The sequence below is a fragment of the Mastacembelus armatus genome, chromosome 16, assembly GCF_900324485.2.
Source record: "Mastacembelus armatus chromosome 16, fMasArm1.2, whole genome shotgun sequence".
Classification (NCBI taxonomy): Eukaryota; Metazoa; Chordata; class Actinopteri; order Synbranchiformes; family Mastacembelidae; genus Mastacembelus; species Mastacembelus armatus.
Genome location: NC_046648.1, coordinates 1,164,735 through 1,179,025, shown reverse-complemented (window position 1 = coordinate 1,179,025; position 14,291 = coordinate 1,164,735). Strand labels below are relative to the sequence as shown.

Genomic DNA, 14,291 nt, shown 5'->3' with positions numbered 1-14,291 from the left:
ATTAAATGAGGACATATGCCTTGTTGTTCAGTTTAAGGATTTGTGTTCTAGGCTCCAGGGAGAGGAGCAGCCACCCAAGAGGGCAGCGTATGGTGGCGTTTCAGTGAAAAGTTTTCTGTCGCTGAACCTGAGTTCACAGCATCACAGCCAGAGGGTCATTTGCCAGGCCTACAGCCCTGTGCTCGCTGAGGGGGTCAGCACATTTTTCAAACTCAATGTGCTTTGTAAGTAGAGACTGAATTGTTTGTTCATTTCCTTCTTGGTGTCTTTGCTACCTTCTTTATTTTTGCCAAGTGACCAAGAGATGTGGTTGGCATAAATCTTTAAGGATGCAAGTGATGATCTATAACGTAAGCTGCTTGGCTGATATACTTTCTGCAGAGAAATGTCAGCGTGTAGTGTGTGTACGGGCTCCTGTCTTTGAGTTTACTGTCGAGCTCTGCAGCAACAGCGTGTCCTAATTGTGCGTTTGCTTTGCTGCACGGTCATGTTTGTCTTTGATGCCATTTCACAGGCAGCAGCCAGCTTCAAAGCTTGGTTTTGTGTATGAGCATGAAGGAATGTCACCGCGTGTTTGTGTGGAGCTGCAGTTGGACAACAGTACTGTCACTCCATGTTTGAATGCCTGTCCCTCTCCCTCTTGTGTTGCCTCACACCCCCATCATCTGTGTGTGAAGTTGCGTACATCTGGAATTATTGGTGGGATGTTGACTTCCTGCTGGTTTTCCCTCTGAGTCTTTTGTATGTCTCACCATGTTTTGTGTGTGTTTTTGCTCTTGTTTGCTCCTTTTCGTTCTGCAGGCCTGAGTCTTTTTGGTCTAATTTTTAACTTACTGCTGATGTGTGCTGTTTCTGTGTCAGACCCCCCACAATTCAGCCCTGACCAGCCAACGCAGGTCCAGGTGGTGGAGGATGACATGGCAACAATCCCACTGCTGGTCTCCGCTAACCCAGAGGAGGTCTCCTGCATCTGGCTGCACTACAGAGAGAAGCTGGTCAAAGGTGATCCAGGGCTGTGTGATGGCTCTATAAACCAGGTCCTAGTTGAGCTGAGCCAGCAAGTAAGCACTCAGCCCTGCCATTCAGGGTCTGAATAAAACATAGCAGGTTAGCCAGCATGGGACCCTGCCAAATGTGATTCTCATTATGGCTCTAATGTATGCAGTCTAAATGAGGATTGCTGTTTCCCTGAGTACAACACCACGTTTCTAAACCTGGCTTCTCCTCCAGGCCAGTGTCATCAGGGCCCTGCTGTGACCAATTTCTTTCTCTCACTGTCTGGTAGCTCCATTGTACACAGCCACCACCATAAAATGCATGTATTCTGAATATGAAAGTCCACCTATTACAATTTATGTGCTCTAGTACAGAAGATGTTGCAGCCTTTTGTTGGTTTGATGTGGGAAACAAGCCAGGTCAATCAATAATGCAGCATTAGATGTCACTTAGAGACCAGTGGACAGAGGACATGTCGCTGATGAGCGTGTGATGAATACTTAACACACTGTTGGTTTGCGTGTGTGTGTGTGTGTGTGTGTGTGTTTTTAATAGAGAGGGATCTGCGCTACCACTGGTCAGACGATCACTCACTGGAGATCAGGAATGTGACCAGGAAAGATGCTGGAGTTTACACGGTGAATTGTGTAAATAATGAGGGCGTCGGCAACGCCTCCATCAAGCTGGATGTTCAGTGTAAGATCCAACACAGAGAAAATCACTAAGCAGACACGTGTATCTTCCCGCCCATACACGATGGTCTGATTTCTTTCGATTTCCAGCTTGGAAAAATGTTTGTATTTCACACTTTTACTAAAAATGAAAAATTGAGTACCAATATATTTAGACAAGTGGCAGCGGCACCGTAGCTGTCATTTTTTTTCCCCCCTTTCTGTTTTCATCATTTTTAGAGTCAAGTTTGAAAGCCAGTTTGGTAGCGAGCAGTTGTAAGATTTACTATACTTTCTAGGTAATAAATAAAGTGCTGCAGAACACCGGTCGTAGCACAAATAGACAAAACTATTTGAGAAATTTGTATTTTTTTAAGCATTATTTTTTATCAGGCTGCTGTCCTTTAATTATTATTATTATTATTATTATTATAACAGGCTGCCTGTGCAGGTATACCTGTGGGTCATAAGCCAACCACATCATTTATCCTTGCTAAATAACCTTGCATTGGTTTTGTATCTATATGCTACATACATACAGTAACTACATGCATTCATGCTCACAGCAGCGTTGACGTTCAACTCCGACCCTGGAAACATGCCTCATTCATTAGGCCTCCATGTGAGGCACATCTACTGCTGCCCCAGGCCCAGGCTCGAGCTCTTGGCCCTCTACCCCCATACTGATAATTTAATAATGGAAGTGTTGCCTGTTCCACCTAAGCCCATGGTACAAGCCTAATGGCTTCTGCCATCCTGATGTGACCGGGCTTGACAGTTGTAGGTATCCATTATGTATGGAGAATTGTAGCAGCTTTTATGGCTGGTGGTGTAGGCCACTTAACAATGTCGAATCTGGTTAGTAGGCCAACACGGGTGGATTCCACCAACTGAGAGGTCTCTGTCTCTAGTGTTTCCCACCACTGTTCTTCAAGTGTGAACATGCTGTAGGTTTGGACAAGCAGACACTAATGGCCTTATTGGCAACATGGTACATGGCACCCATGGGAAACATAAAAGGCTTGTGAGGTAGAGGCGAACAAAGAGTGGAAGAGGAGCTGTACACGAAGGAGGAGGGAGACGATTTGATGAACAGCTGGATAAAGCGAGAGATCAAGGAGCTGGCCAGTCTGAATGGGGGCTCTGTGGTCATTTTGGCGGGGTGGCCATGTCACTAAACCATGTTGTTGCTTCAGTATAAAAAGACTAATGACACTGTATCAGAAACACAGAGGCAATTTGGATGGAGTTCAAAGCAAACAAGTATAAGTAATTATAACAGCACAGTGTGCCTGTGTAATTGGTTGGCAAATGATTTGTTCCAAGTTGGCACATTAACCTTTGGTCTTAGCTCTGCTCTTCTTCCTTACTCTCAGATGCTCCTGGTGTCAGGGCAGAGAAAGACCCTGTGTTTGTGAACGTGGGGGAAACAGCAGACCTGATCTGTGTGGCAGATGCCAACCCTGTTACTTCAAACATGTTCTCCTGGAAATGGCTGGTGAGAGCTTACGCAGACACACACTCCTTGAATTATATTTCCTCTAGCCACCTTCCTTTCTCTCATTTTACCTGTTCTTACCATTTATCTGTGGCTTTTCTAAATGCACACATGCACCGTATTTCACTGGCTCTAACTGTCCTTCCTCCCCACCTCTCCCTGCTCCACACTCAGCCCAAATCCAGAAAAATGGCTTTCATTACTGCTGCGTGACTAAAGGCCACATTCGTCAATGTGGCATGGTCTCTGTATCTACTGATGCCTTCTCTGGTCTAACCCACCCCCTGGCAGTATTTTGTGTCCTGCTTTCAACCTACACAGCCCCTCCTTTTCTCTCTCCCTTTGGCTCTCCAACCCTTGGCATTATCCTTCTCTGTCCTCAGAGCTTGTTCCCCTGACGCCCTTCCCGTCCCCACCTCAAGCTCTGATGGTTTGCGGCTGAGCTCTCCCTCACTGCCTACCTGTTTTGCTCGCACAGCCGCCAAACCCCAGCCCTCACCCAGGAGGAGAGGACTGCGTATTGATAGCTGCTGTCTTCCACTTATTCCCCCTCACTCTGTCTTCCGCAGGGAGAAGGGGAGGTGGAGATGGGCAAGGAAACCCAGGAAGACGAATCAGGCCTTCTGACCATCTATAATGTGACTCGGGCTCATGCTGGTCTTTACCAGTGCACAGCCAATAATGGCATAGCACCCCCTGCCAGTGTAGATGTGCAGCTGGTAGTGCAATGTGAGATTGTGGTATTTATTCTCAGTGTCAGAGGGGAACAAAACACACATGGTGACTTATTTTTGGGAACATGTGCATGTTTTGAGCCTGTCAATAAATACTCCTGTGTTGTGTGCATGAATAACACTGATGGCCATCTCGTCTTGTTTAGTCAAACCAGAGATTTGGAAAGGAATCCAGTGGAGGAAAGTAGCAAGCAGAGGGGATGGCACCACTACAGCTGAGGTAGTGTGTCAGGCAGAGGGTATTCCACGGGTTGACTTCTCTTGGGAAAAAAATGGTGCACGTATGGACTTTGCAAACCCCAGGTCTGAAAGCATTTTTCCATTTTATATTCTTCTCTTGCCATTATGTTCGCAACTTGAGTGCTGCTGTCAGCATTTGGTTACATACTGATGAATCCGCACAATTAGATTAGCTTCGACCACGATGTGATATATTCTTCTGCTATTTCTTCCTATTTCACCACTAATTCCAGATTTAGAGCATGTTATACTTTGCTTTTCACTATGCAAATACCTGTTTAATGCTTCTTTGATGTGTGAAATTGGGTGACTTAGTGCAATCTGCAGGACATCACAATCCGTGCTGTCTGCCTGCACAGGACTTATCTCTTTTTCTGTGTGTGTGTGTGTGTGTGTGTGTGTGTGTGTGTGTGTGTGTGTGTGCTGCAGGTATGAGGAGCTGACTGTGAGGGAGGGCTCCATCCACACCAGCACAGTTCGAATAGTAAATGTGAGCGCTGTGCTGGACTATGCTATCTTTGGCTGCACCGCTCACAACTCACTTGGTGAAGACAAACTCGACATTCAGCTCGTCAGCACAAGTAATTACGTACTGCACATTCTGTGTGTGTGTGTGTGTGTTTTTGTGTTAGTAGTGTTTATCTAGCAATGCATTTTTCAGATAATCATAAAAACCTGAAACTTAGTCATGCTGTAGGTGCTTTTCCTTCTTTTCCTGACTGACTCACATTACTGTGTTTTTTAAGTGTCTGTAGTAATACTGATTAAAAAATGAACGTCCACATATGGAGCTCCACAGCACAAATTTTTCACTCATTGTTTTTGGGCAGCTCATAGATGGTATAATTGAGTCTCACTGTTCAACACACCGTCCCTGTTCTCAAAATGTTGGCACTTATTTCCAGTAAATACACTACCTGAAGCCTGAAATCACAGAGAGCCTAATTAAACAAATGGACTGTGAAGAAAATCAAGACTCTAGTAATGTTAAGACCCAGAGTCAGTGAACTAAACCAGAGCTAAAAGGCAAATATATATTCTATACTCACTCAAATTGGTTTCTGTGGCTGCTCACTGTGTAAGAATTTGTTAATGAAATTCAATAAACCAACACTATGGGCAGCTTGTGTTGTTATCCGTATTTGGTCAAGTTTTTTTGTCCGCTAGTGGTCAAAACTCACCTAAGGCAGCTTTAAATGGATGGCAAAAGATCACAGTCAGTGGTTAGGGCATGCAGCATGTAGAGATTATGCATATCAAGTACTTGGAGATGTTTTTTCAGTTCCTTCCTTTGGTTCTAATTTGGCAGCATCTCAAAATAATTGTGTCTGTGCTTCCTTTGTCCAAGGTTTATCAGCCTTTTCCAGCAACATAACAATAGCGTGGGTGGGTCATTGAACATGCAAAAATCTGTAAAGTGGAGATAGTTGTTGCTCCTGAGTGGAACTTATTCCATTGCTCTATCTCTGCCTTATCGCCGAGCCTGTAGCACTACTTCATTTTGCCCTTTGATAATGCTGCAGTGATATGTTTTGCTCTGCAGGCGTGCTCAGTCTTTTCTTCAAGCTCCCAGTCCAATCCTTGCACCACAGCCACTATCAACAACATCCTGCTCTCAGCAACGGCCCACAGCCATCATTGGACACATTTAATGTTTACTATTAAACCCATAAAAAACAATCTAATATTGGCTCGTTTTTTTTTTTCTTTTCTTAGCTCTGTGAATATTCATAATTAATCTGACACAGTGATAATACATTTTATATGCTTCCTTATCACTTTAGAGCCCGAGAGGAAGAGAGAGACTTTTTTTTCGTAGCGTGGTGCTTTTTGAATTTGAAGGAGACGAAATCCAAATAAGGCTGACCTCTTCGCCCTGGAATCTTATGAGTGGAGCTGATAGTGGGAATTATTTACTCTGCAAACCGGGCTTCAGCCTGGAGCCAGAGACGAGTAGAGCACCCCCTTCTTATGTAGCTGCTGAGCTATCTCTGCTCCTCCTCTCCTTGACTGTGTCTCCCTCTACCCACAAAACCTCCCTGCTTCTTTCCATGATCCCAGAAAACAAAAACCACTTCCCTACCTCGACTGAAACGGTGCCTTGTGTCAAACTGAAGCCTGTTTAGCCTCCTGTGATCTTTGTTTACAATACTGATGATAATCAAGAGGCTTCATCCTTGACATCCATGACTTTGGTTGGATAAATTGGGCCAATGAGCCACTTTGTTCTTGGAGGTATCGGCCATAGCTCTGTCCATGTTTTCTGATCTTTCGTACGACAAAGCGCCAACGTTTAGAAACACAAAGCTGTTGCTGTTAAAAAAGATGATCTAAAATGAACTGTAATTAGAATAAACAAAGAGGTTTCAGAGGCTCACTAATAATTTATTTTACTTGCTATTTGTAATTATCTTCATTATAATTTCCCACACTTAAAATATTATGATAGTTATAAATGTTACTGATGGTCGTAATAATTGTGTTTACAGATCAGTTTCTTAGACCTAAAGACTTTTCAAATAGCTGCGTGGAAAGTGAAGGTTTTACTCAAACAAATTTAAAAGCACATTTGTTTTTTTCTGTCTTCGACTGTTTTGCCCTCAGATCGCCCAGATCCTCCTTCATCATTTAGAGAAGTCAGTGTTACCCATGACTCAGTCACTCTGGAGTGGATCCCCGGCTTCAGTGGTGGTTTGAGCCAAAGATTTCGAATCAGGTAAAACATCATCATGAAAATGTCATTTTTGGAAATGAATCAATGAGCGCTTTCATAATTTATAGAATAGAATTTCTTTCTGCCAGGTACCGATGGGAGCAGTCGACTAGTTTCCTGTACATGGACGTCTTTCCTCCTATGGCCACGACCTTCGCTGTGACCGACCTGCGACCTGTCACCACCTACAACTTCTCTGTCAATGCTCTCAATGCAATGGGAGAGAGTGACTATGCTGACAACAATGCAGTACTGACCATCACCACCAAGGGTCAGTTTGGAGTAATGCCAGCACCCATTCAGTTATATACCCATGGCGGTGAAAAAAACTCTACTGGTTCATGGTTTATACCGTGCACATTTTTAACACAATAAAAGGATCACGAGTGCAGGTTTTTGTTATTGTCCTTTTGTACTTTCTAGAGAGGCCAGAGCAAGAAGGAGTCCCAGCAGATGATGACTCGGCCACACAGAGTAAGTCTTTTATCACTGCTCTCTGAACAAGCTCTTAAGGGCAGTTGGAAATTGCTGTTTGCACAGCAGCTGGCTTCATTTGGCTAAATCATGTTAATGTATGCACCTCCAAGGCTGTTAATGTTTGCTCTAGGAGAGTAGTCGTTGTCATGGCGCCCATCCATCCTTTTTCACCTCTGCTGGTCTTTAATCAATAAAGACAATTGAGAGAGTGGTTGGGTTCATCTCAGTCAGTTTTTATCTTCTCAAAATTTCCATATTTCTTCCTTTTTAACATTCATTGTTATGCACTGAACTAATTTTTGTGACGTTTTGTGAGCCAGGTGCAGGTCGACTGCCACCCTCTTTGACGATAGTGTTGTCGCTGGTGTTTGGAGTCCTGCTGGTGTTGAATTCACTGGGTTGCTTCTTTGGACTGAGGTGGAGAAAGAAGCAAGGCCAGACAGGTAGCCATAATGGTCTTTTCATCCGCGGCTGTGAAAGTGTGACATCCATCACTTTCTCTCATTGTATTGTCATTCCTTAGCAAAACTCTAAAGAGATTAGTCTGAACCGTGACGCAATTGTCAGCTCAGCCTCTCTCTCTGTCCTCGTGTCCTTCTTTCTAACTGTCTATTGTGCCTCCTCTCCTGCTCGTTCCTGAATCCTCAACCTCCTGCCACATTCATCCTTCAAAGCTGTCACTTCTGTGTTTCGTCCATATCTTTTATCTCATTTACTGGCTTTACGTCCTTCCTCTATCTCTCCATCTGTCTCTTTCTATTTGGTCTTAAGTCTGACTGTCAAGTTCTCCCACTCAATCTTTTATTTTTCATTCTTCACCCTCCTCTGGCCTCTGGTTTTTCCATAGATTTTTCACAACTTACTTCTCTTTTATTCACTCACTGTGTGGCCTTTTTATTGCTCTGATCAATTTCAGTGCTTATGAGATGGTGTTTCCCTCCTCAAGTTCTAATTTCCTCCAATGTCTGTTCCCCCTGCAGGGGTTAAAGCAGGCAGCATGTTGAATGGAAAGAAGAATGAAGAGAAGAGGTAAGTAAGGGCCCTGCAGTACAAGTAATAAAGAGACACACATCCAATTCACTTTAAGGAGTCTGAGCCATTGGCTGACCCAGCTACTAAAACAGCCAAGCAGGCTAAACAACAAGTATCTGTCAATATCCATTTATATTAGTGTCATCAAAACTGCTCCAAAATCCTGCAATAAATAGACGTATTTACCAGCTGATGCATTTTTATTAAGAACTGAATGGGTGCAGGAAGATAAGGGTGCTGTGTGGTGTTGTGCATTGCTGCTGGTTCATATGTAGCAAATCTGAAGACAGAAAGAACCAAACCTTTTGTCCTCCCGGGTCAAATTGACCCGTTCTGTTTTTTATAAAGCATGAGGAATAAAATGATCATCGGTTTTTTAGTTGTTTCCAACATATTAACATATATTTTACACTTACAGTAGGGAAAACATCCGTGTCATTTTTAGTTAATTATATGGAGGAAAACCAACGTTATCACATATTAACTTTTGAAAAAGTGACAACAGCAGGGTTTAAGGAATAAGAGTTTTCTTTTTGGAAAAAGAATCAAATAGTTGACAAAATCTGATTCCTTCACGTAGGTCCAGTCAGTCAACTGTAAGCAACTCCAATAATTATGAAAGCAGAGAAAAGATCAACATCGCAGCCCAACGCACCCTCCTCATCGACTCTGGATCGGACACAGACAGCCATGTCTATGAGGGCTATGCGGCGGTAAGGCCGGGAACGAGCGGGATGAGAGGAAAGAAAAGGGCACTTGAGAAAATCTGCAGAGACAGAGAAAGTTGAGTAAACACATGAGTGGAGGAAAGAGGTTAGGCAGGGGGTGAAGGGATCTGACAGGAGAGGAAGTGGAGAATTTTGCCATAACAAAGAAAATGGGCAGATAAACTAATGAAACCTTTAGCTGTGCACAGAGAAGGAACACAGATCAATACCTCACAATTAGCATTCAAAATACTCATCGATCTCACTGAAATTATCATTTTGTACTTTAAAAAGGCCAAGGAGGATTTGAACCTTGGAGAAAACTGTTGAGTGAGGTAAAATGAAGCAAATAGCACTGTGCTGTCAGGATGGGGTATAATGAAACCTGCAATCCCCATGGAGGAAGGCTTTATCTCACCCCCAGTTTCAAACAGAACCTGCCTGTGAGGGTCGGTTCAGCCAAATTACCAAAGAAGTTTTGTTTTTGTTTGCTCATGGTAGCTTCCCCCTTTACTGCTCACATTCTCAGTTTTATTTTCCCAAGTCTGACATGCCAGTCTGTCACATATGTGTGTAGTACAATGGAGGTGGGCCACATAGTGTTGAAATGAATCACAGCTCATTCTGTAAATATCACCATTAGTCAGAAGAAGGCAGCAGGAGGGAGGCTAAACAACATTTTCTTAGCTTTAGTGCAGCGCCCTCTGCTCATCTGTAAAACATATGGCATTGTCATTCATCTGAAGGTCAAAGCTGATGTGATGCTATCGCCTCTGTTTCGCTAATTTCAGGAAAGTTCCCACTATTATTACCCTGCCGGTGACTACATGCCGACACTCAGTCCACACCCTGAGGAAACACGTAGGTTTGGTGAGACACAAATATACACCAAAGTAAACAAGGCGACAGTAAACACCTCATGTCTAAAATATGATCCAGTCAGAGCCACATAGGAGCTGCCTTTTTTTTTTAATTAGTCGTAAGCAGCCCAGAGTATTTTTGTATTTATTTGAATGTTCATCACTAGCAATTGTTGAAGTACATTAAATTTGAAATATTGTAGTTGTATTTGTTGATGTTTATGCTTTTTCTGTGTATGCCATGTACCCTCGAAGATGTGCCCCACCTCCCTGTGGACTCTCACAGCCATTTGTATGAAGATGTAAGAGACGGGGCTCTGTACCAGGACATCCTCACTCCCTGTCTTCCTTTCCCCCCATCCTTGTTTGACCACAGATTGCCTCCTCAAAGGACTGACTGGAGACCACCAACCTACCCCCAGGTCACTAAACAACAGCCAGAGCTTTAATTAAAGCACCTATTTGATATATTAATTAAGCTGGTTGATATAATAAATGAATTAACAATACAGGTAGATGATACATATATATATATATATATATATATATATATAGCTTTGTAGTGTATATACTGGAACTGAAATGGACTCTGTTTCTCAGCAGGGTCCTGACAAAGTGAGAGGGTTTGTGGACGATCAGCAGCCACAGAGAGAGTCGGATCTTCCCTTTGAGCTACGAGGCGAGTTAGTCTAGAATGAGAAAGTCGTAGCAAACAGATACGTTGTGACAGGACTTTAGACTCAGCAGCAGTAATCAAGAAAAGCGTTGTACAGCAGATATTCAATTTATTTTATTCTTTTTGGACATTACTTTGCAAGTCACGGGGAATGAACGCGTTACAGGAGTGGACCTTCTAAATGAAATGAATTGAAAGTCTCAGTAACCTCATGTCAAAAAGCTGGTACCATATTTGCATGTTTTTCTAGCACAGAGCTTTTTTAGGCCACCAGCTTATCTAATTCTCACAGTGCTCTTACTCCATGCTCCTGCTCCTCCTTGGACCTCGTTTTGTTCTTTCACCTTTAACCTGTTTCTCTGAGCCAAGTTCTGGTCGTTACCCACGCCTCGGCCTGCAGGCAGACATAAATCATAAACGCTCGGAGACAGGAGCAGATTGGCATCATTGTGGTTGACACTGGGGCAGAGGCAGCTCAGACTTACAGTGCCACCCAAGCAGACATCATTCTTTTTGCCTAACATCTGATGTTAATATTTTCCAACATGTACCAGAAACAGAAGACAGTGGCTTGTCCCTCTTCTCTCTGATAACGGAGACCCAGACCTCACAGTTAGACCATGAGAATCCCTACAGTGGGATAGTACAGTGGTATTTAGCATGAAAGGCCATATCTAGGACCAGACGCTAATCCAGTTTTCTCTCAGCTCACAGCGTCAGTGGTAGAAAAAACCATACAGACGCTTTGCCAAACTTTGGCTGCTGCTAAAAAAAATCCACTCTCCTCTTCCTTTGGTTTTTATTTTTATGCAAATTGTTTTTCATTATAGTTCACTGTTGACTTTTACTTCGCATCACATATAATAATAATAATGACAATAATAATGATGATGATACTAATAGTAAGAAGAAGAAGAATAACCAGAGATGCGTTACACAAGCCAGCAAACTGTTTATTATATTTAAAGCCAAACATAAAATCCAATAAAAAGTAGATTTTATATCATGTTAGATAGAACCAACTCTAACTATTTAATAAAAAAATTATTACAAGGCAATTTGACAGTGCTAACATGCACATTTAGCAGGTTTAATATTCAGCATTTTAGCATGCTCCTGTTTGCTAATTAGCACTTTGTGCAAAGTACACCTGAGGCTGATGGGAATACCACTATTCTGCAGGTGTCTGGTTAAAAGTACTACACAAGTATTGGACATATTCCAGTTTGGACCTGGTGATAGTGCTAGATGAAAAGTCAGGCTATATCCAAAGTTAGTAGAGGAAGTAGAGCTAGAGGATTTCCTCAACTAGACTCATTCAGAGGTCATCCCAGAGCCTTAAAGTCTGGGCTCTTGGTGACCACCGACACAGACGGATGGTGTTTTCCAGTATTTTAATAACGCTGTGTATTTGTGTAACTTCAGAGTTTAATATTTACTGTGTAGATATTAGAAACTTCCTCAAAGTTTTCATTTCTCTTTTTGGTTCCTGCTTCTTAGTTGTGTACAGAAATAGTGACTGGGCTCTTTCTATATTTGTACACAGAGCTGTTATGCACGCATCCTCTTTCTGCTTCCACATTCAGTTTTTTCCCTCCAGCATGTTTTGTCACATCAGCCTCATGAGCACACACATAACACAGACAGCTCTGCACAGACAACAGGTCCATCTTCATTTATTTGTTCCTATATAGAAATGTAATCCTCTTTTTTTCCCTTTTTTTGACAAAGCTATAATGTGAGTTGTTGTTTTGCTGGACCAAAGTTCACACAGCGTCACTTTTTTGCTAAGGAACTGTAGTATCCAGGAATTGAAATCCTGGTGAGGTTGTTTGACCATCTGGTGGTTTCTGGTGAGGCCTCACTGTCTGATGATAAATCTCAGTGTTTCACTGAGCTGCTTTCCCTCAATTAGACTCGTTATTCTCCATCATAGGCTGTCAAGGTGTGTTTGTCTCATTACTGAGCAAATTGTTTAAGGTCCTGTCAAGCTGACTGCTGTGTTCGTACTGAAGCCTGTTCATGATGCATTCATTTCAGCTCAGGCAGGAATGATAATCTGCTTAAGTGAAGACCTGACAGCTCAATGTCAGCTTCCATTGCTCCTCACTTTTTATATGTTGTGTTCAGACGAATCTCAGCAAACACACAGGCTGCATGAATACACAATTAAAACAAAAGAGAACCAAATAAAGAGACTTTAATTTTCTCACCTCTAGAGGTGTTTTCCACATATAGTTTTTTAACCCCACTCCTGGATGAAAAAAAAAAAAACAACAACATATTAGATTGAATAATACTCCTTCATCACTCTAACGGGTTTTGCTACCAGTGGGAAGCTAAGTCAAATTTCTGCAAACCCTTTCACTGCTCTCATTATTAAGATTTTTTAATTTGAGCAAAATAGAAACCAAATCGAAGGCAACTGCAGGTTTCACAGATTAGAACATGATTTTATTATGAGTCACTTGGTGGTACTGCTCTCCTGTTGTCAGCGGTGAGGATATAATATGCACTCCAGTGTGGAGAAAAGAATGCAACTGAATAAATAAACGGTAATCCATGAAAAATGACTAGGAAGTAAAAATACAATGAATTGTTAATTTTGATAAGGGCAGAGCAGAAAGCGTGTTGATGTGATTCATGAGGTGTTGATGCCTGAGCATGCCTTCTGTATCAGACAGTGTGGAAAGGGGAAAGTCCAAAATATGCCACAGAGAGGGCGACATGGTTTTAGAGCATAATGACTAGAAGAGTTTCAGATTTTTATCTTTATTAAAACACTGCACATTTCCAGGCCACATTTGTCTCTACTTAAAATAGTGTGTGGTTAATTTTAAACGTTTACCGGCGTCACCTTCTCTTGGCCTTTCTGTTCTTACCTTTCTTTTTCAAGTCCCAATTAATCCTGGATATATCTTTTGCTTGACTATTGCTTTTAAAAGATCCCGTTTAATATAGGCTTTATTTGTAAATGTGTATGCACATCTCGTCTGGTGGGGGAAAATAAACTGACTAAACTACCAAGTAATGAATTGTAAATATCCAGACAGGAACAAGCTATTGCATCACATTCATAAACAGATTGATATTCTTGTGATCATATTTGTCACGTATAAGCAGATTGTTATTGGTTACTTATAATTTTCAAGGTTACCTTATCTCAGTAAATTGGCTGTGATCATGTACTACAAGCGTACTGTAGGTGTGTGATGTTAGACAGAATCTAATAAAGTTAATTTTATCTTTTATGTCTGAAAAAAACCGAGGAAAACCCGAGGACGGTCACAATGCAAGTTGTATTAAAGATGCTTATTATAAAGTGCTTCTTTAGAGACAGACCACAGAAATGTGACTGTGACAAGCTGATCTGAGAGCAGCTCTCTGGACAAACACTGTCCTCTGGCAGCTGGGATGAATTGCAGGCTTTGTCTGCTGTAACAGTCTGGGTTTGTGCTTCTCGGTTGGGTAACGCTGTGGGGTCACATTCGCACACACAAGTCATGTCTTTTGTGTTTAAATTCATTGTGATCAGTGCAGAGCCTGTAATTTTCTGTGTTACTATGTAAAAGAGTCTGGGGGTGTTTACATAGAGGCTTTTTAATGACATCTTCTATAAATAAAGTTCTCAGTTGCAAAACAGAGATCTTTTTTAAACATGAAATATCATTTGCTTTTTGGATGATA

The 14,291-nt window shown here is 42.1% G+C and overlaps 1 protein-coding gene across 4 annotated transcripts in view; it reads left to right on the top strand.

Annotated features, from left to right (window-relative positions):
• nphs1 (NPHS1 adhesion molecule, nephrin) overlaps positions 1-13,631 on the top strand; it is a 37,061-nt gene extending 23,430 nt beyond the window's left edge. For 2 of the 4 annotated variants that reach the window (XM_033325625.1, XM_026294189.1), the window contains exons 16-31: positions 52-224; positions 862-1,002; positions 1,552-1,692; positions 3,044-3,165; positions 3,735-3,894; positions 4,046-4,202; positions 4,569-4,720; positions 6,744-6,855; positions 6,942-7,123; positions 7,276-7,326; positions 7,650-7,772; positions 8,310-8,358; positions 8,942-9,074; positions 9,860-9,938; positions 10,184-10,350; positions 10,532-13,631. In XM_033325625.1, coding sequence (XP_033181516.1) covers positions 52-224; positions 862-1,002; positions 1,552-1,692; positions 3,044-3,165; positions 3,735-3,894; positions 4,046-4,202; positions 4,569-4,720; positions 6,744-6,855; positions 6,942-7,123; positions 7,276-7,326; positions 7,650-7,772; positions 8,310-8,358; positions 8,942-9,074; positions 9,860-9,938; positions 10,184-10,350; positions 10,532-10,621 — 2,032 coding nt within the window. In that variant the 3' untranslated portion in view covers positions 10,622-13,631. The remainder of the gene's footprint in view (positions 1-51; positions 225-861; positions 1,003-1,551; positions 1,693-3,043; positions 3,166-3,734; positions 3,895-4,045; positions 4,203-4,568; positions 4,721-6,743; positions 6,856-6,941; positions 7,124-7,275; positions 7,327-7,649; positions 7,773-8,309; positions 8,359-8,941; positions 9,075-9,859; positions 9,939-10,183; positions 10,351-10,531) is intronic. The other 2 variants (XR_003294886.1, XM_026294190.1) reach the window with 2 other exon arrangements.
• The last annotated feature ends 660 nt before the right edge of the window (positions 13,632-14,291 follow it).